The 21689-nt window shown below is 41.4% G+C and overlaps 1 protein-coding gene across 1 annotated transcript in view; it reads right to left on the bottom strand.

The window, feature by feature from the left end:
• Window positions 1-21689, bottom strand: part of ralgps2 (Ral GEF with PH domain and SH3 binding motif 2) — a 105105-nt gene that overhangs the window by 47611 nt on the left and 35805 nt on the right. Inside the window, exons 6-9 of the mRNA XM_042484100.1 lie at window positions 9541-9624; window positions 4408-4497; window positions 4215-4307; window positions 1383-1509 (exon numbers count right to left, since the gene is read on the bottom strand). Coding sequence (XP_042340034.1) covers window positions 1383-1509; window positions 4215-4307; window positions 4408-4497; window positions 9541-9624 — 394 coding nt within the window. The remainder of the gene's footprint in view (window positions 1-1382; window positions 1510-4214; window positions 4308-4407; window positions 4498-9540; window positions 9625-21689) is intronic.

Here is a 21689-nt window from a genome sequence, read left to right as displayed (position 1 = left end):
TAATTTTACCCCTCTGCTGCGGATTGGGACTAAAATCTGAGCTTCAACAGGTACTTTGTTTAGTGAGCAAAGAGGTAAACACGTGCACAGATACATCAGTAGAAACCCCCAAACTCAGTTTAACCATCACACACACCCAGCGCTTATGTTGGGAGTGATGCTCTGGAACATGCGCTGCGGCTTTCAGTCTCCCACTCATTCATTACCACTTTTCCCCTCAGAGGGATCTAGTGGATTTTAATGTAGGAAAACGTCAGAGAACAAGAGAGTGGCGATTTCCCTCCTGTGGGCCAACTTGGCTCGATTCACCCCCAAAGACTGCCAGCTGGTCCCACATCACACGGCCACACGCATCATTGACAGACTCAGACTTTAAGGAAACACCATCCCCCTCACACGTACGACGGCTTACAACACAAAAAACTCCACCCAGAGAATGACCAACTAGTCACACATCACTGAAGCGCTTACCGAACGGAAAGTCTTCTTATTCGCATACACACACAATGAGGACATACAGTTAAGCTGGCAAATGATTGCCGTTTCACAGCGTTAGCTTTGCGATTGCCTCGCGGCCTGTCATTGCTTCCAGACTGCCGTGACGGAGCGTGATGGGGAAAATGAGTCTTTAAAAGTTACTTTAATGACAAACAGACTGTTGTGCTTTCTGATGTGCCCGTGTTTGTTTGTACATACTTAGTTTGAATCGCACAGCAGTAGCTATGATACAAGCCTGATGGTAAGAGAAACAGCCGTAACGCAGTCAAGAACATCAAAGTCATTATCGAGTCAAAACAAGAACAAACAGTACAGCAATAAAACTGCACACACATGTGCCCATGTGCACAAATCTCTTACATCACTGTGAGAGTTTTCTGTGCAAAACACATCAGGGATTCCTCTGTGATGTCATACTGAGGAGCCAAAGAAAGAGGGGGCATAAATATTTAAGGATAGGATGGAAAAATATATCTTGTTTTTTTTTCTCACTGATTCATGTGTTTGTTCCAGCTACTTCAAGATGTTTCACAACAGAGAGGCAAATTTATGTTTCACATTCCTCTACTCCAAGGAGCAAAGCAAAATGAGAACACAAGAAAGGGTACAAACTTAGAGGCTGCAGTGGAAACAAGCAGCTAATTGAAAGGAGAGGAGGGGGAAACAGAGTAAGAACAGACCATAAAACGTGTCTGTCTGAAGACTGTGGCACTGAATAATCCATGAGATAATGGCCCCAGACACACATCTAGAGACAGCTCATTTCGTAAAACTCAGATGATTTGTCCCCAGATTAGCCTTTGTCCCGTAAACAGCCCATAAAGATAAGAAGCTGGCAGTAAGACATCTCAGTGCAGATTATGGCGTGTGTGTTTGTGTGGTACCTAGGTATGGTATACAGGAGACCATGCTCTGGCTGCTTATGAAGTCTCTCAGACGTTTGTAGTTGTCTTCTTTGGACATCAGATAGTCAAGGCGGTCAAATGTTGCCTTGTCCTTCCGATTCAATAACTGTGAGAAGAAGAAAAAGGGAAGAAAAAGGGACAGTGAGAATGAGAGCTTTAACCTAAAATGAACAATAATAATGTGTTGGCATTAGCAACACATTGGGGCTAGGAGAAACACAGAAACATAATTTAAGACGCTTTAATTCAGATGCACTTACGAATAAGTGAAATCTGATATGTGCCTGAAGAGCTAAAACAACAGTAAGAGGAACAAAGCAGAATCAGAGACGGAGCAGAGAAATGTATGTGGAGATCTGACAGATAGTGTTCACTGTGAGGGATGGCTGCTGGCAAACTGATAAACAGTCAATTCTGAAGCTTTTCTTTTAATCTGGGCATCAGGGATACACTGGTGTACCTTGAAAACATAGACCACAGTATGAAAACTTATGATTTTCAAATCCCGTGCATTTGCTTATCTACAGTATTAAACAAATGCAACTGGGCAGTGAATCTCAACTGTACACGTATCTCCTTTCCCCACACTTTGAAATTATTTTAAAATGGTTTCAATTATCATAAACCATTTGTTCAACCCCAAAAAATCTGTTTTTATTCCCAGGCCATGATTGGGCCTCGTAAAATCATGAACACTGCACGGCAAGAGACATCTGACGCAGCGGGAATTTGGTCCAACTGTAAAATGAGTCGAGTACCTCAAAAATCGGGGTCAGAAACAGGATCAATCTAGCTTTAAAGATCTAACATTTTCAGTCACACTTTAACAAAACTAAAAAAAAAAAAAAAATTTAAAGGGGAAGTTGCTGTAGTCTGTCTACAGCCATGCAAAACTGTTGAAATAATGAATGCTTTTTTGTTTTGTTTTGCCTGTTTGGAAAATAATAAAAAATGTACCTAAATAAAAAAAATACCTGCTAAAATTCTGCTATATTTTAGATGTCAGTATCAGAATAAAATGAAATGCAGTTTGTTATCCAGAATGCAACTGCTGCTCTCTAGCCGGCTGCTTGTTTTAATGAACTGGCCGCAGTGCCAGAAGCATGCAGCATTTCAAATAGAGACAGATAGTTTGCATGTTTGTGTGTGTATTGTTATCCATTTTAGAGAGCTACTCCTGCAAGAGGGCTGCACTGCAGACGAGTTAGCCTTTGGACCGAAGCCGCAGCAGTGGAAAACCATCAGACTGTAGTGCAGCCTGATGTGCTGACATAGGAACTTGTGACAATAGCAGAAAGTACCAATGATACCTGCAGAGATTGTGTGTATGTGCGCGTGTGTGTGTGCACATGTGCATGCGTGTGTGCATGCATGTGTGAGTGTCTGCCCCTCTGTCTTCTAAGACGCAGGTGAGCTGCGTTCTGGCCAGCAATAGCATTTGCTGACTGGCTAAAAAAATCTCTTGTGGTTTTGTGGAGCCGGGTATTAGAAATTTCCACCATTACATCAGAACATCATCATGCCATTATGTAAGCTCTACATCTTCAATGAGAACACTGAGACACATCGGTAATCCCTCGCACGTTTTTAAATTGGATACTGACACATAATTTCCTGCATAAAAACCTACAAAAGAATGTGTTTACGATGTTACTCTCCAAATCTGCTGAAATCTGTGTAAAGGTGCTGCATAAGAAACTAGAGGACTGGAAGAGAGAGGACCGACAGCACTCACAAATTACAGAATAGGACACTGCCATCTCCTAAAATCTTTAGGTATGTCAAATTCTCATTTTACATCAAGGGAAAAGGGACAAATTTAAAGGGACAGTTTGACCTAAAATCAAAAATACACATTTTTCGTCTTACATGTAGTGCTATTTCTAAATCTACAATGTTGTGGTGTGAGCTGCTGAGTCGGCGGTAGAGGTGTCTGCCTTCTCTCCAATATAATGGAACTATATGGCTTGTGTTGCTCAAAGTGCCAAAAATATACATTTGAAAAATTCAACAGTAGTGTTTCTTTACAGAAATCATGACCCAGTTACTCAAGATAATCCACAGACCTTGATGTGAGCAGTTTTATGTAGGAACTACTTTCTTTCTGTCAAACTACACCTGCCAACTGTATCAACGCACTGATGGAAGCATAAATAATAGGCCTGTGCTCGTGACAGTGCAAGATTTAAACATTAATGGTGTCCTCCTTGCCTGAGCTGTTACTTTAGCAAGCTCAATGGTACTGGGTGAGCAACAGTAGATGCTTTCTTCTGTGCTGTGATTTGGTTGGAAGATGTAGTTTGGCATTTAGAAAATAGTTCCTACATGAAATTGCTCATAACAAGGTCTGTGGATTATCTTGAGGAATCCAGTCATGATTACTGGAAAGAGACATTGCTGTTGGGTTTTTTTTTTTGGCGCTTTCAGTACCACAAGCTGAGTGCCATCTACTCTCATTATATTCAAGAGAGGGCAGACATCTCTATGGTCGATTTCTCAAACACTCTGCAACTCACACCGAAACAGTTTAGATTTATAAATAGCACTACAGGTAAGTGGAAAGATAGGTATTTTTGATTTTGGGTTGAACTCTCCCTTTAAACTTTCTGCATGGTCTAAACGGTCGTTCTTGTTTATTCATTTTCCCCGAACTCTGCCATTCATCATGTGTTGTCACTTGTGTGCTAGTTTTTATTAGCCTTTGTTTGTGTGTCCAGTGTTTTGGCACAGATTAGTGCAACATCCCAGTTTATTGACAGCAGTCTGCTAATAAACCAGACTTGCCTTCAGAAGGAAGGTAAATATACTCACCGCCCATGTTTTGGTAAGCCTGAAGATGGGGGCACTTTGTAACGCTGACACCACAGCCATGACCGCGTGGAGGTTGTTCATGTCGCACAGTTTCTATGAAAAGTTACAGTACATACATTAAGTTGGGTTTACAACGCAAACATTCAGAAGCATAAAAAATAAAACAATGTCATGCTGTGTGCGGATTGTGTACCTTGGCAGTGCGAATGTACAGACTCAGCACCTCTGCTCTGATCTTCAACGTCTGTGAATGGAGGATCTCTCGTACCACCCAGAAACTCGTCTAGAAAGATGGAAAAAAAAAAAAAATGCATACAGAGATTACAGCACTGAGCAACTCTCACAAACTCACCAAAAAGTGATGACACAGAAAACTTATCTTTCATGTGTTACACTCTCTGAAGCAGCACAATGAAGATTTCAGGTGTGTGCAAAGACAGACAGGGAGGGGTTCTGCCTTGTTAGATCTCGTGTCTTTGAGTCCAGAGCCAAAGGTCTGCAGACAGACCTGAAAGCTGTGGGCTGAAACCGGTACAGAGCGGAGCAGGAGAGCACAGGGCAGACTGCTAACGGGAACGCTCCATTAAAGCCGATTAGAAATCAGCTCTTGAGGAAAAACAAGCGCTTCAAGAGGAAAATCCATCTGATTCCAACTGATTACACAACAGATACACCCCATAACTCCAGATATGTCAACCGAGAAAGAAGGAGGAGTGTGTGTGTGTTCAGAGTACTTGGCCGGGCCGAGAGTGATGTCGGAAATCTGTCTCTTTGGGGAGAATGCTGGTAAGCCAAAGTTCTGATTACACGTCACGTACACACACACAGGGACGAGTCAGTGAATCAATCAGTGTTAAAGCTCTGGGGAGGGAGAGAATGGAAAGAGGAAAAGGAGAGGAGTGAGGGAAGAGAGGAGGTAATGGGAGGGGAAGTTAGCTTCAATGCTGCGGGGCTCAGAGGGCTTTCAAAGCCCACAGCTGTCTGCACATTGTGTTCTGATAAGACCGTCCCAGGCGGACTGACCATCTCTACTTTTTCTTCTTTTATCTCTCTCTGGATTTTTCTCTTGCTTTGCTCCTCCATACCCTTTCTTCTCTCCTTTTAGACTCTTGTAAGTGCTCCTCCCTTCAAGCCACAGACCACTAGGTGTTCTTCTTGCGTGTGTCCATAAGTTAAGTATACTTGTGTGTCTGCTTCGCTCTGCTTTCCTACATTCAATTTAAACTAACAGCTGGCCTTGCCTACATTTTCCTGGAAACAGATCCTAGACTTGTTTTTGTTTCAGAGAAGAGGTGAGCAGCTGAGGAGTGAAGACATAAATTCATCCAACTACTCTCTCTGTCTTCTCTTATAAACACATGACAAACACACACTCAATCTATGCAGGTACTGCATCTCCAGGAAACAGAGCCATATGGGTTTCATTTTCACCACTTCATGAGGAGAAGTCTGTAAACAAGATGAGGGGGTGATGAAAATGAACAGATGATTCATAGATGGTTGACCCTGACCAGTGTTCATCCTGACAACAAAAATGCATTCATTGCTCTTATTACAACAAAGTAAATGTGAAAAATTGGAAAACAAGTAAAGATGAGACAAAATAGTTGGCTCTGTTTAGACGGAGAACCTAAGTTAGATCACAATAGCCATCTCCGTTCATCTCTGCAGCCGGCCGCCTTGCTCCATTGACAAATAGTTAAATTTACTAGAGTCGCTAGCTCATGGTAAACATCTCCTCCTTTTATAACAATTATTTATGATTTCTTATGATTCATAAAATGACATTTACTCATTGCTGTATGTTTAACATATTCAGTGTTAATTTTAGCTACATGTGAAGTGTGTGAACGTGATTCCACATTTTCTAGAAAATGTGGAATCACATTACGTAGGATTTAATGCCATCTGTGATGGTGAGGCTGCAAAATAGAAACTTCTCCTGTGTGCAAAGCATGTAGGAGAACTATGATGACCGATGGAAAAAACACAGATGGCTCTGTCTAGAGCCAGTGTATGGTTTGTCTCTTATGGGCTACTGTAGAAAAACATGCCAGACGCCGTGGGAGAGGACCCACTCCATATGTAGATATCATCAACTGCTAAATCAAAGGTAAAAAAAAAAAAAACCCAAAACACCAATTCTTATTTTCAGTCGATCATAAAATAATGAAAACATTGACATGAATATTATACAACATTTCTGCCAATAAAAGCCTAGATATTCTTCACACCGGACCTTTGGATCAGAGTTCTGTGGAGAAACATGACGCCAAATATAGCAGAAGAGTTCAGCAGTATTCATAATATGAAGTGGTATAAATGACTTTAAGTGCTCATTTTTGTAATACGCTAAGTCAGAGACACATAAACAAGGCATGCTTACTTCTTATTGGATTTTTCACAGCCAGGAGAATTATCCTTCGGCAAAATCATTAAACTGGCAAGGAAAATTACAACCAAAAGAGAACAAAATTAAACTTAAATTAAGTTCCACTGTCTAAATCATTGAATAAAACAAACAAACAAAAAATACAACTATGTGATAAACTACAATTTTTTAGTAAGACTAAGGGCCACAATTTATAGTTTCCAAGGCCATGACATAAATGTCGTCATCCATCTATGTCCACAAGAGCCAGCACAGACTTTATGCAAACATCTGCGTGCAGCCAATTTTTGGGATCATGCAAACTGTGGGAGTGCAATGAGTATGCTCCAATAACACTCAACCCCAGTCAAAAACACTGCTGTCTGTGCAGCCATAGCCATCTCATCACAGGGAAGTTGGTTTTTTGGATAGATTTTTGATAGACATTCATTTCAGACACAGCATTATTTTATCAGTCTCATGATGGTCAGCTCACCTTCCAGCTCTCCTGTTAGCCCACCCTCAATTGCACAGTAAACAGAACAGTGTGCATGTGACCGCAGCTGTCTATGGACTTTTAGTGCGTAAAGTATGTCCGATCCCTCAAATAAAGGTTATATTTCTTGTAAAATTAACATTGATCCTGACTTTCTTTATCTTCGACTTTAATTTGCATCTTTTGCCTTGAGACAATGACCTCATGTGAAGTGGCAGCTCAAATGTCGTCACATCTTCCGTCCACCGACAGTTTACAGTAGACAGCAGTTTCCACAGACTGTAAAACGTGATTCCAATCTGGAAGCAAAACATGCTGCAGCTTCATATTTAGTTTCCTCAGCAGTTTTACTTGAAATGTGAGGTCAGTCTGGACGAAGCGTGTCTGTCCAAATCACCGTACCACTGGGGCTCATTACGGAGCCTGCGTCCTCAACAGCCTCGGCCTCCATAACTGTATGGCGATGAGATCACTCAGGATGGCAGGGCTCTACATAGGTGCATTCACACGTTTGCAACTGAGCGCAAGGGTTTTTGGGGGGATACAGGGGTTTTCTTATTTTCACAGATCTTGTATTAAGTTCTGAAGCAAAGATCATGTCTTTAAGGCTGCATTTATAAGCATTTCAAGACCTCCAGATGGAGCTGCAAGGCCCCTGCGCTTCAATAATCATAAAAAAGCGGAAGCAGACAGATCCAGACACAAAGCTCATAGCTGGGGATCAACCCATTAAATGGTCTGAGGGGAGGAGGGATGGGATGGAGAGCAAGATCAGGGACTACAGTTGCCTGACAAGCAAATGTGCTGATGTCTGTTTGGTGGCAGAAATTGAATTTATAGACCTCTGTGAAGAATGACCCAAACACCAACAATGAGTGGAATAACTTGGCGATTCTCCCCTTTGGAACATTAATGCTGGGGCCAAACTGCCTGTGTGAGCAGCGCAGTGTGGTCACACTGACTTTATCCTTTTCCTACAGTTTCAATGTCTGTATATATCAAAGACCAGATAAAATATGAATATTTATGCTTAAGTTCAACCTTTTTGTTTCCATTTCAACATAAGAGCTCTCTGGCAATGTTTCTATCAACAGAATCTCTTCAGTTGTTAACACAAGGCTTTTAATTGTGAATTATTTGCATGACTGTGCTGTTGTAGTGGTTTGCAGGGCTCCATAAATTTGTGGAGTATGTGTTTTTATTTGTGGAAATACTGTATTTATAGAGGCAGGCAGCTCTGCAGCAGCTCTGCAGCAGCACCGTAGCAACAACGCTGACAGTGAGAACACCACAAGTGTGCAAGCCATAGCATTTCAGAGAGATAGCCATTATGCACTGCTCATGCATGCAGTGTGGCCCGTGCAGTGCAATTGCATTTGTGAGTAAAGGCGCGACAATGTATCAATCTGGATCGATGTAGTTTTTTTCTGGATGCTTGTATTGAATCTGCACTGATGTGATGTCTTCTGCAGATCTTCCCTTCTGGTGCCGTTATGCTCCCATTTGTTTAGAATCACCACTAATTCTTTATAACTGCTATAATGATTTCTGAATAAACATTTACTTTTTGACTGCTGCATGTAAGTTGGTGATTGCTCTCTACATAAAACCCAATAAGGCAGATTAGCGTACATTGATCATAATGGGTTCTGAATTATTCACTCCTGTTAAATAGACTGGCCAGTTCTCTGCTGCTCCACTGGCTCCCAGAGCACAGTGCCAACAAAACGCGGGCTGAAGGAAGAGGAATGTGGCCTCGGCTCATGCTAAGGAGCTTTCTGGGACTCTCTGCCCTCCCAGTCCAAGCCCCATTATCCAAAAAGCTCATTTTCCTTGGCTCCCAGCGGGTGAAGTGTGTGCAGCTAACATCTTGAATCAACGTTTGGGATCTGCTATACATGGAGAAGTTTCCACAGCAACACATTCTTGTTAGATCATCTCATATTTATGCTGGAGGGCAGTAAATGGGTCTTAAAGAAGCCTGGCAACAACACTGGAAAGGGATTAAAGGGCATTGGTACCCCTTACATCATAGCCCACGACTTCCTGTTGATTATTTCCCAAGGGCACTGCGGGAGCGTGCCGTACACGCTCCTGCATACATTTGAAAATGTTCCTACATGTGCTGCAGAAACGCATTAATAACTTGATGAGTGCCAGAACCAAGGACCAGCTGAACAAAATAAACTACCCTCCATCTGACCTGTTCCACCTGGGGACTATTTATGGTGACTAGCAGGGAGGAGAGGTGGAGATTATTAGGCGCTGCCATGACAAGCAGGGCTTCAAAAACAACCACCTCTGGGAGAGCTAGGGTGATGATTTAGCACTTGGACGACGGAGGAAGAGGACAGGATGGAAAGAGGAGCTGTAATCTCCCCATAAATCTTTAACACTGCAGCAGGGACTGTTTTCTCTCTCCTTTTACTGAATGTGACATAACTGTGTTTGCATCTCACCTGGTTGAACCTGCGAGTGAAGGCCACAACATTGGGAGCAGAGCTGTGCTTCTCCTTTTTGTTCCAGCCGCAGCTTGACAGCTCCTGAAAACACACAAAACAATCAGGAAACTGACATTACGCACTGAGCCAAAAAGTCTTTTTGCATTTGCCAGAGTTTTTATTAAATGTACTTAACAGTCAAGTCAGAGATCACTCGGTAGGAGGTAAAGAGGAGGCAGAGAGTAGGAATATGATAGCAGAGAAAAGCAGACAAAGAGGAAGAAAGAGAAAGAGACAGAGGATAAGCTTGAGTCAAAGGGTCGGACGGATTAATGGGAGACTGCAAAGGAAAACAGGTGAATCTATGCAGGAGCACACGCTGCCTCACTTTGAAACTCAGCACTAAATATTGATTAATTCCAATATTCAACCAAACTATTACTCCGAAATTGAATCATTCAACCTCAAAACAAATATTTTTCACTGTGGATATTTTGAGTTGCCATAGCAGAAAATCCACAGCTGTAACTTACAACATTAACAATAACCCCATCCCAATTAGTCATGCCCTGGAACACCCACACCTAAATGTAATGTAAGCTTTTCTGTGCGGGAGGTGACTAACTCATGCAACAAACACAGGGGGTTATCTGGTACATATTTCAACCAGCTACAAAGGGTGGTTATACTAGTATCGCAATACAAAAGACTGGATTTCCACATTAACAGAAAAGACACAAACCGCAAGCCGCAACCGCATGACATTGTAAACAATGTTGATTTAAAAATAGGATTTGCAGATGTTTTATATGGCAGGACGTACATCCATGAATGCTTGTTACACCTTTAGGGCATAGCCGTGGATAAAAGAAATGCATTTTTTTTTTAAAAAAGCATGTTGCTTTGCATGTAAACAATAAACACTCTATAGTAAACCGCATTTTGAACTTTTTACAGTATAGATCTATAAAATGTAAACAAAATACATATAATTTTGGCAATGGCAGCAAATGTCCATCAGAGTTAGTTGACATTGAAGATTCTGCCACAGCAACAATTATTCTCAGACACATACAGTATGTTAGTGTATTGTTTAACTGTAAATGAAATCATGTGTTACCAGCTGGCCACCATACTGTTTCTTGTGTCAACACAGACAAGCTCATATTACGTCACCCACCAACAGGACCGTTTTTTGGTTCAGTGTGACACAGTGGATTATGGTAGTTGTAGTTCTTTCTTTTTCTCTCTTTTCTCTGGTCATGTAGCACCAATTTCAAAAGCATTTGTGTCTTTTTTACTGCATAGACAAAAAAAAAAAAAACAACCACCTTTCCAAAAGTAATACCTTCAAAAGTCTTTATTGGGATTTGTTTTTTTTTTTTACTTTATTCAGTGATTGAAACTGTTGCATATTTATTTTCCGTTGATCATCGGATCATTCATTTCTGTGCTTCTTTTAATACCAGTCCTACAAAGTAGCAGCAGCTGTGGAAGCAGCAGTGCTGATAGTAATTTCACTACATTGTTTTTCAGGGCAGTGATTTTGGAACTCATACACAGAAAATCCCAACAACACACAAATAGTCATCTCTCTCGGAGTACCAGGCTGGACTCAGTTTGGCCTCGACCGCTGTCCTCAGCGGTGAGGTAAAGACAGAGACCACACAGACACTACGAGGGGAACCCAGGCCCTCCTTTGGCCCCCGCAGGCTGTCCGGAGGCCAGGGACACTGACGTAACAGTAGGAAAAATGTTGTGCAAGCTCTCCTCTTAATCCCTGCCAGCCCGGCTGACTTGGGCTACAATATGAACAGCTGAATCAGGCTGCAGCTCCCCCACGCAACACCCCCCTGTGAGACTGACTGTCTGAAAGCAACAACCTCGACCAAACCGCTCACAACTCCCTGACCTGGGCCACATCTCCTTGCAAGGAGAAGTCGTGCTCATTCAAGGGTGAGTCTCTGAGTCGTTAGAGGCAACCGGCGGGGGTAAAGAAGCAACATATCAAATACAGATGTTAAAAGCAGACATCCATGCGTGGGTGAGGTGATGCCTCTGGGCCTATGTTGCCTGAGTCAGAATGAGGATAGGAAAAAAGCGGAGAGCGCAGAGGAGATGAAGGGATATTGTTAGGACTGTAAAAGACAACACTGTAGAAGACATAACAGCATCTTCCCACAAGGTTTACAAGCCTGTGTGGAGCATGTTGTCCTCGTCACAGACAGGATGGGGGTAAATCAGAGGGTAGGAGACACGTGCACGTCTCACCAAAGAGAGCTCTGAGTTTATTTAACATCTGTCCTTTTCAAATAAGCGCTTCCCTTCTTCCTGCCATCATGTCAATCATTCACAAGGTTGGTGACGGCTCTTAAACAAAGACGCTCCATAGTTAGCGGGAGGTGGGTGTGTTTGTGTGTCTCGAAGCTTGGACCACCACCTGACCACCCAGGTAGGCGGTACACCAGAGATGAGGCGCACAGACGGTCCTACGTCTCCCTCACTCACCGAGACCACAACATTTCAACAACCTTCACTGACCCTTCAATCCTGGACCACCAGCACCAGTCCTCTAATCTAACCATCCGTCCATCTGTCCATCATACTAAGCTTGAATGAAGTAATTTATGTTGTATTGTTCTTCGGCTGTTGTGTAATAAGCGATGTCAGTGCCCCGCATGCTTTTAAACAGCAGGGAAGTGATCCGCAGCCTCTACAGAAACTATTAAGATTTCATTTCCTCTATTTTTCTTTTGCCTTTCATAGTCTCATTTCACACTCAGGCAACATTTAAAAAACCTGACAACAGTTGAGTCGTTGGAGGAAGGTTTTGATGAGACAGCTCTGGTAAGGAGAGGGATTTAAATGCTGCAGTAAAAGAGAGCAGTGAAAAGGCTGCTCCGCCAAGCCACAGACAGCCCGTCATTTCCACATGCTGGTCTGGCTGAGCAGCGTTTTCATTAAAGAATAGTCCTACGGGGCTCCTTGAGTCTGGCTGTATCTGCACTGTTTTAAAAACTATAGCTAACATTCGTGCTGTCAAGGAAAACTGACGTCAACTCGGGCTGAATGTATTATTTACCTAAAAGTTTAAATCGTAAAAAAAAAAAAAAAACATTATAAATAAACACCATATGGGACAAAAGATCATTCTTAAGAATATCCAGCCAAAGGTATTAAGGCCTAGTCCACATGGACACGCATATTTTTGGAAACAGGGATTTCCCCTCCCTCATTCCCAAAAAAAATCTCTGTCCACATGAAAAAGCAAAAACACAATTGAGACACAGTAAAGAGCACACAAAACCAACATGTGGTGATATAAACGGAACCCTAAAGCCTCACAAATAAGAAGAGGAAGTTGGTGGCAATCAGAAGCCTCTAAAAAAAACTATTACCAGAAAGTTATCTGGAGAAGTGACCTTTTTGGCTCTGAAGCCAACAGTCAGTCTGCAATAAATACAGAGAAAGTGTCAGCATGGGAGGAACTTTTACTTTGTAAACCTCAGGGAGCTATTTTTATTCATTAATTTTTTATTTAGATTTTCACTTAACTGTATCAAAAAAAGGTTGCAGGGAACTTGCTGTATATGATGCTGAAAGTTTCAGTTTTGATTAAACATTTGCTAAAGACATTTAACCAACGTTTTGTGTTGTTTTTGAGTTTTTTATATTCCACAACTTTTCAGGTCCTGAATCAATTTATATTTGGTGTAAAAGCTCTGAGGGGTCAAAATTAAAGGGCTAACAGATGTTACTAGTCAGAAGTCCGTTTTCAGTAGGGATCAGAATGAAGAACTGGTTCCAGTTGAGAACCAGTTCCAAATTGTCCTATACATCACGTTCATGTCCTGCTGAGCTTATCAGTTCCTTTAATTGGAGTAGCACGTAACATGTAATGACCTCAAACTCATGTGTCTATGATGCTGGAAACAATAAGGAGTCGTAGAACGAAGAAATGGTCCAAAGAGAAGCTTCATTTCACAGAGAGAGATGAAAACAGTGCTGCCTGAACTTTTTGGTAAAATGATGCTTTCAAGTAAGGGTGGAGACACCAGCAATTTGCTAAAACATTTGTCTATGTATCATGGGCTTAAATTTCAGGAAATTCCATGTATTTGACCCTCTGGGAACAATTCCACTGCATCCAAACCGAGCAGCATGCTCGCTACCAAGGGTTAACATCCTATCTCATGATAACATTAGCATTAACTTTACCTAATCCAAAACATCTCTAATCTTAACCCTACAATTACCTTTTAGATCTCCCTGTCCATTCATTCAGCTTTGTGATGATTCAGCTCCACTTCAAAACCACATTGTGAGCAGTATTACATAAACAACTGCACAGGCTGAATAAGATAACCAGCTGCAGCCTGCAGCCCGGCCACACATAGCAATGACCTCATGGATGATACCACATCAATTCCTTTTGTTTTCGCCTTCGTTGTAAATGGAAAACTAAAGTGTTGGGATCTGAGGGAATATTAGGGATAGGGTGGAAATTGAGGGAAGATGAGGAGGGGCGGAAGTGAGATCAAGAAAGGTTTGCCTCAACAAGAGATGAGTTTGTGGGAGATAAACTCAGGATGACAGGAAGGAGTCCAACGGAAAATCTGCACAGTTGTGTCTGTTGCTGATCTGTATTTCAGCTTAAAGCGAGACACAGGAACCCTTAACTGAACGCCAGGCTGTGCCAAATTTATGGTGCCACTGAGCTACAGATTTACCTGTTCTCTTCTGTTCAAAGGAGCAGTACAAAAAACACAAGGAACTTTTGGGCAAAGGCAGTAAAATGCATTATTGTCCCAGTCACACGAACTATAAACCAGGTAGGGACCTACACTAAAAGCCAGCAGCATTATCTAACTGTGCACAGCGCTAAAAGAATTACTTTTCCAGCAATTCTTTCAGTGCATGTACTTTATGTGATTCTTACAGGCCATCTTTCATGGCTAGTAAAACCAGACCATGCATGTACCTAAATAAAGATTTTACGGCACATTTGCTAGAGACGATATTATCGTAAAAATCATTTTGCACTTAAGTTTTATTTTCATATTCAATCATATGTAATCATATAGAAGTGAACATTATATCTAATTTCTTTTATAAGAAACTTCAGAGCATAAAGAAAGGATTGTCAGGGGCAATCTCAATAAGTTTATCACTGTAGCACCACTACACATGTACTTTTACACAATTGCAGTCACGGTCAAATCTGTATACATGGTACTTATTACATGTAGACAGCACCAGTCCAATCCCTCCCCTCCACTGGAGTTGCAGAGAAGTTGTGTCCTTAATCAGTCTCAGCAACTGTAGTTTTATCGATTAATACTTCACCTGCAAAATGACCTACTGCGATATTACTCGCCTCATTTTACCTTTAATTCATGAAGGACATCATGTTTGTCTTGCACAACTCCACGGTCAACAAAGAACCCAATAAAGGCAAGCTTTTTTCATAAATTCAAGTTAAAGGGGACCACAATAAACAACAGCAAAACTGTATCAAGACATCCTTTTACAAACTCTCACACAACTCGTGCAGTAAAATCCAAGTCATTTGTCCAGTCATATGCTCAGTACTTGCTAAAGACATGCCTTTATGCGAAAATGTTACAGTTTAAAACAGGTCAGTACCAACAGTCTCATGCACAGCCGAGTAGCGTGCATGAGCACACATGTTAAAACTCTGCAAAAGTGGAGCCCAGGCACACTCAGGGCACACTACTCGTAGGTAGATTTTGTAGAAAAAATGCATGTGTTTGGTAAGTACTGAGCATAAAAACAAAATGAGAGCTGGATTATCCTGCACGAGCTGTCTGAGTGTTTATAAACGGATGTTTTGAAATACTGTTGTTGCTGTTAAATGTGGTTCCAAATGACTTCAATTCATGAAGAATGTTTGACTTTTTCATCCTGATTTCACTGTTGAGGCATACAAGAAACTCAAAACAAAACAAAAAAGTTAATTTCATGAATTTCAGGTAATATGCAGTGTGTTACTGATGTTAAAATGGTATTTTGCAGGTAAGGTATTATTTGAATGTTGAAATCAGTTCTTGGTTAGAGTTTGGCTTTTATGCTTTCCATTAAATATTCCCTTTTCAATCTTTTCCCTCCATTGTTGGACAGCTAGCAGCCTTAAATTCCTCCAGAACACTGTAATCATCTTCTTCAACGATCAACAGCAACACCCAGAGCAAACAAGTCTGGTTTTTGGTGTCTGTATTCTCTGGAGTTTCTCCCAGTATAAAGAATGCTGGCTCTAAAAGGTAAGTTCACCTTGCTTGATCTCCACCTGAATGTCTATTCAATATTGATACACCATGATATTCAAAAAGAAAAAAAAATACACATAATCCAAAAATCACTGTAATTTTGGGGCAGAGATAAATCATTAAATGTGTTTTGATGCATTTGACAGATTCTTCAAGTATTTTCCATTGGCACCTTTTTTCAAACCGAAACTCAATGTTCGGACAAAATCCTCTTTGACAAGGAAAAACTTGCCCCTGTGGTTTTCTGACTATACTGCCAAAACATTATTTTCTACACCTTTCAGCATGATAAATGTGTATTGACCGTCATGCTGACAGGCTGTAGTGGGGGTGGGATTCCCTTTTGTGTTTGTTGTGAAGAAATCATTGTCCAATCCCTCCACCAGAAAACAACATGTGCAGACTACAGGGCCCTGCTGAAAAATGCATTTTTTTACATCTCATATTCAGCTGTGATTGTAAGACAGAAAAGATTTGACTTTTTATCTCACAATCAGTGCTGGAAAACATTAAGCGTGAAGGCGAGACGGGCCTGAATATGTGAAACGTTACCTGCCTCCAACTACAAGTCATCACCATCTCACATGAGACCTTCGGTCTGTTCGGAGGATTTCTACGCTGGGCGCTCAGACATGAGAGGAACTGACATACTTCTCAGCGGTACGTAAAATGCAATCCGATAGCTATTCCCTTTGAGCTGAAGCTTGCCAGCCAAAGCCACTAAATTACTAACTTAGCTGTTGTCATGACTGTGTGTTTAAAACAAAAGCAACCTCCCCCGTCTCCTTGAGTCCCTCTACATCACTCAATCTCTCTTTTGCTCTTAGCCTCTATTTCATAAACTTTCATAAACATCCAGCTGTAGATCATAGACGCACGTCTGATTATGAAATTAGAAATGGTCAACTGAGACAGAGAAACAGACGAGATGAAGGGAGGAAAAGTCTTCTTTTATTTCACCATGATTCTCTTTTTCACTTAATTTTATTCTCTACATTTCACATCAGCTGATCTATCCATACGACAAACTTCCATCCACTTCACTCCTGATAAAACCAGCCAATGCTACAACCCATTACTAATCACAGCCTCGTAAATTTACACGAGAGAAAAAGTTTTAGCTGCAAGTCCCTTGCATCCTCTCCCCTGCCCCTCTCTATGATCCGTCTTGTCGTTTCAATGGCATTTCACTTTACAAACCAAACAGCCAAAGAACATATCAGTAATTCAGCCGAGGGTTGTAGATTACACATCAGTCTGCTCTGTGCTATAGATTATTTTACCATCAAAAATAACTTCTGGTGTTCTCATCTTTTAAAAAGGAACACAAGACTCTGTCAATGCTTTGCTCAGCAGCTCTGTCGATTTCTCTGCCATCTTTTTGTTCACAGAGAACTATGAGTTCTGTGCTGTAGACGAGGGTCCATTACGTGTAGGAAGTAAATTACTGCAACCCTCATGCATGGCAACATCTTATGAGCTGTCACTTAACGAATCATCAGAAGCAGATGTGTTTAGATTCTGTGCTGTCTGCTGTGTCAGAGGCATGCGTTCAAGCTCTGAGCTTTTAAACCAAGCTCTTTTGAGGCTTTTTTGGATATCAAAGAGTTATTTAGAAACACTGCTCTCCGGTTATTATCCATAATACTCCACACTATAAAGTATATCCACAGAATGGAAGAAAAGAGGAGCCTAGACTATGTTTCTTTCCCAAATGGTGTTGGCCTGACTTTATACCATCTCCTCGCATTGTTTTCAGTGTCTCCACCCTCAGCTCTCATGTAATCTTTTACTGCTATTGTGACAGACACTTTTTTTCCTCGTCCAGAGGGTCTGGCTTAACCTCACCGGCTGGTCTCCATACATCTGCTCCATGTCAGCGTTGGAACACTTGAGTTAATGAGATCCACTGTTTTGCTGCAGTCTTGTCTGGGGTAACTTTTCCAGCTCAGGCCAGAGTATCTGTGCGTCATGTACACATGTACAAAACGTCGTAAACACGCAAAGTAACATTTGGACTCACTCTTTCTCTCTCTCTCTATGGCGCTCTCTTCCTCAAACCCTACACAGATATTATTTTAAGGCCGTTATGATGTGTTTATGGTGAGGGGAAAAATAAAATGTTGAACACAGACATAAACAGGCAAAGTCACAGCTAGTTTATGGCCGTTTCAACTATTTCAAGTAGTCAGTACAACGGAAATTACCGCAGTCTTGGAAAAACTGCAGAAACATTAGGGTATGACACACTGCTGACACAGAACATGCAATCCACGCACATAACAACATTCGCACCATGCATTAAAAACAAAAGAGCAAGCTGAGTTTATCTACGGTTAACTCTGTTGCAAGGTCACTCAAGGAGCATGTAACAAACCATTTATAATGTGAGCGACCACAGAGCAGAAACACTTGGATCTAATCTGGTGGAAAATTTTAATCATCTTTTGTTTGTTATTATGCAAAAAGTCAAAATACTTTAACATGAGACCTTCTGAAAAACATCTGGATTTGTCAAACTTGAGTAAAGCATGAAACTGAACATATCATATCCAATCAAAAGTTAACTCATTCCCTTAAATAGTTCATCGAATAAGAATTACAACATATCACATCATGGAAACGAACACCCTTTGTCTTCTTCACACTCTCACAATCTCCCAATTATGTACAGTTTCTCATTATCAATAAGTAAAACTTCAGCTACCATATCACATAGCATACCACATTTACAAGTAGACTTAAGACTTGCCTTGAACCAGCCCCTCGTTAGGCTGATATAGGTCTAATTTGCTGACTCCCTATGATACACTGAGCTCCTCTCTCCATTTCTCTCTCTTCACTTGCAAACATTTATGTCCTATTAATGCATATTAATGACTCAGCTTCTTCTCCAAAGCCTTTGAGCTCCTTTGTCTCACAGGCTTCTTCTGCCAGACACCAAGTACTGTTTTTACAAGTATTATCGTAGGATTATTAGTCATGTTACTTATTACTACTGTTTTACACCTGTGATAGTTATTGTCACATACACATACTATTATTGTAAACCAGCATATGATCCAAGAAAATAATTCTATCATCCAAGAAATATGTAAACTTTGGATACATTCATGTTCCATGATGACTTATTTTATATATGCAACATACATACTGTTATAAACTACTTTCATCAATATTCATATTTCTGTTGCTATTGTTAAAGTTGGTGGTAGTAGTTACTATAGTTGTTGTTATTATTGTTGCCATTTTTGCCATGCATCTCTCCCTATCTCTCTTTCTCCCTCTATCATTTTGTCTTATTTTATTATGTTGATCTGTTCTGCACACATAACATCTATTGCACGTTTGTTTGTCCTGGAAGAGGGATCCTTCCTCAGTTGCTCTTCCTGAGGTTTCTACCATTCTTTTCCCCATTAAAGGATTTTTGGAGGGGAGTTTTTCCTCACCCACTGTGAGGGTCCAAGGACAGAGGGATGTCGTATGCTGTAAAGCCCTCTGAAGCAAATTGTGATTTGTGATGTTAGGATTTATAGATAAAATTGAAATATGAGTTGAATGCAGTGTTGTAACATGGCATTTAAAGGGTACTTTAAAAGGCAAAAGTGGGCTTCATGTCAGTAAAAACATTATTGCACAACTAACAGATTCAACCAAGTTATTTAATATTTTCCTATTCAGGCAGCGAGCCGAGTGAAACAGCAGGCGTGCACCAACACACACACACACACACACACACACACACACACACACACACACACACACACCTGCTTTTCTCATTATGTGTCTGTGAGGAGGGCGAGGAGACTGACAGCAGTGGAAACTCTAGTTGAGTTTCAGTTCGGTCATAGCTGTGTTGCTTTTTTCGGCCAGTGCCTCGAGACAAAAGCACCGTGAGAGCAGGAAAAGCCTCTCTAGTCCAGTCTGTCCCTGCCAGGATGCTGCTGGGTCTCTTTGCATACTGCACACTGCTCCTTCACTCCCCTCAGGACTACAGCCTTCAGCTTCTTGTCAGCCCTCCCCCTCAATCAGGCCTCTGACTTCTCTCCAAATCACCTTTTCACCCCCAACATCCCACTGCAAGTCTCTCCAAAAGATCGCAGCATTTCAAAGCAATAAGTGAAACTGCATCCTCATGCACCCAACCCTTTAAAGCTTTTTCAGACTGCAACATTGGACTAAAATGCACAGACACATTTTCATTAGGCTTGTAAAACCCACTCAGTCAGTCAGTCAGTTAGACCAGACTAAGCACATGAGCATGTTTGCATTTCTAAAACCCTGCAGTCGCCTCTGTGTGAACTTGGCCCCGTGTAGTTGAGGCGTTAGGGCTGGAGTCCAGACGACGTCAATGGCTTCCCCTCTGAGTCAAGAAACGGCAATACCCCAAAGACAAATCCTGACGAAACTCCTCAGAAACCTTAATCTTTTCCATTACTCAGATACAACAAACTATTTACAAGAATCCAAAAAGGTCAAGCCACACAATGACATTGTTATCTAAATTGATTCAAAATGCGGATCTGTGAATGATATCTTGCCAGGGCAGTGTGTGCGTGTGTGTGTGTGTGTGTGTGTGTGTGTGTGTGTGTGTGTGTGTGTGTGTCAGGGGCTGAGACTGAGACAAGTGTTGCACATATGCAATAGCAGGAGTCAGAATGTACCACAACACACTGAAATGCGGTTTAAATGCTGCTTTTATAAGGCCACAGCGGCCAACCTTAAACACAGGTTATCCATGACTGCTGTCAGGAAGGAGCTAACAGTCCAGAGGAGATTAAACCGGCTCTCACTGAGGCAACAGACGAGGTGTGCAAGAATGGGTGAGACACAAGGTGGGTTTCCATTACAGATTTGTGCAAAATGTAAGTAATATTTCAAATGTCAATAATACACAATTGTGAAATGACTGCATTTTCCATTTAAGTGATGTTATGCAACTTCTCCTCTGGCGATAACATTCCAAGAAGCATTGCGAAGGATGTTCAAAACATTAGCAGCTTTATTTATATTGTAGCCACCACATTAGTTGTCATTATTTCCAATCAAAGGCGACGTTGGCATGTTATGTGATGCCATTCTTACCGACAAGCGCATAGCCATAGCATCATGTGACCATTTAAAGGGAAAAAAGTGTTTTGTGAAATGTCTTTTTCTGTTCGCCTGAAATACCACCTCATGTGAGCATGAAAACTTTTTTGCAGTAAATGGGAGTTTTTTAAAAATTGACGTTTCCTTTAGGCGTATTTTATATTCGCTGTTTCAATTTGCATAAATTTAGGGTTAAAGGAAACCCACCTACAGATGCTCTTTTTTCTGCATAACTATGATATGTGTCTCTGACTTTGAGCTCTGATCACAGCTGCTCAGCATGGTACAGGGATATCAAATGCATGGAAACTTTGTGATGGAGAAAAGAGAAAGAGAAGGACAGAGGGAGACAGACAGCAAAAGGAGGGAGTGAAATCTTAAATATAAATAGACTGATCAGCCACAACATTACACCCACTGACAGGTAAGTAAGTGACATTGATCATTTCGTTACAATGCCTTGGATCTTGGCACTCATGCCGATTAATCTTTTTTTTTAAAGGTTATTTTGGGCTTTTCTGCCTTTATCTAATAGGATAGCTTAAGAGTGAAAGGGGGAGAGAGAGAGCGGATGACCTGCAGCAATGGGCCGAGGCCAGAATCTAACCCTCTGCAGCTTCTGCACATGGGGCGCCCGCTCTACCAACTGAGCTACTGGGCACCTGAGCCTGATGAACCTTGAAATACATCTCCAACACAAACACCATTGCAGATCAAGCATGTATTCTCATTGGAACTGCACTCCCTGATACCAGTGTCCTCCCCAGCTAGACAAAGCGATGCCAAAAA

The sequence above is a fragment of the Plectropomus leopardus genome, chromosome 3, assembly GCF_008729295.1.
Source record: "Plectropomus leopardus isolate mb chromosome 3, YSFRI_Pleo_2.0, whole genome shotgun sequence".
NCBI lineage: Eukaryota > Metazoa > Chordata > Actinopteri > Perciformes > Serranidae > Plectropomus > Plectropomus leopardus.
This window is presented reverse-complemented; position numbering and strand designations above follow the sequence as displayed.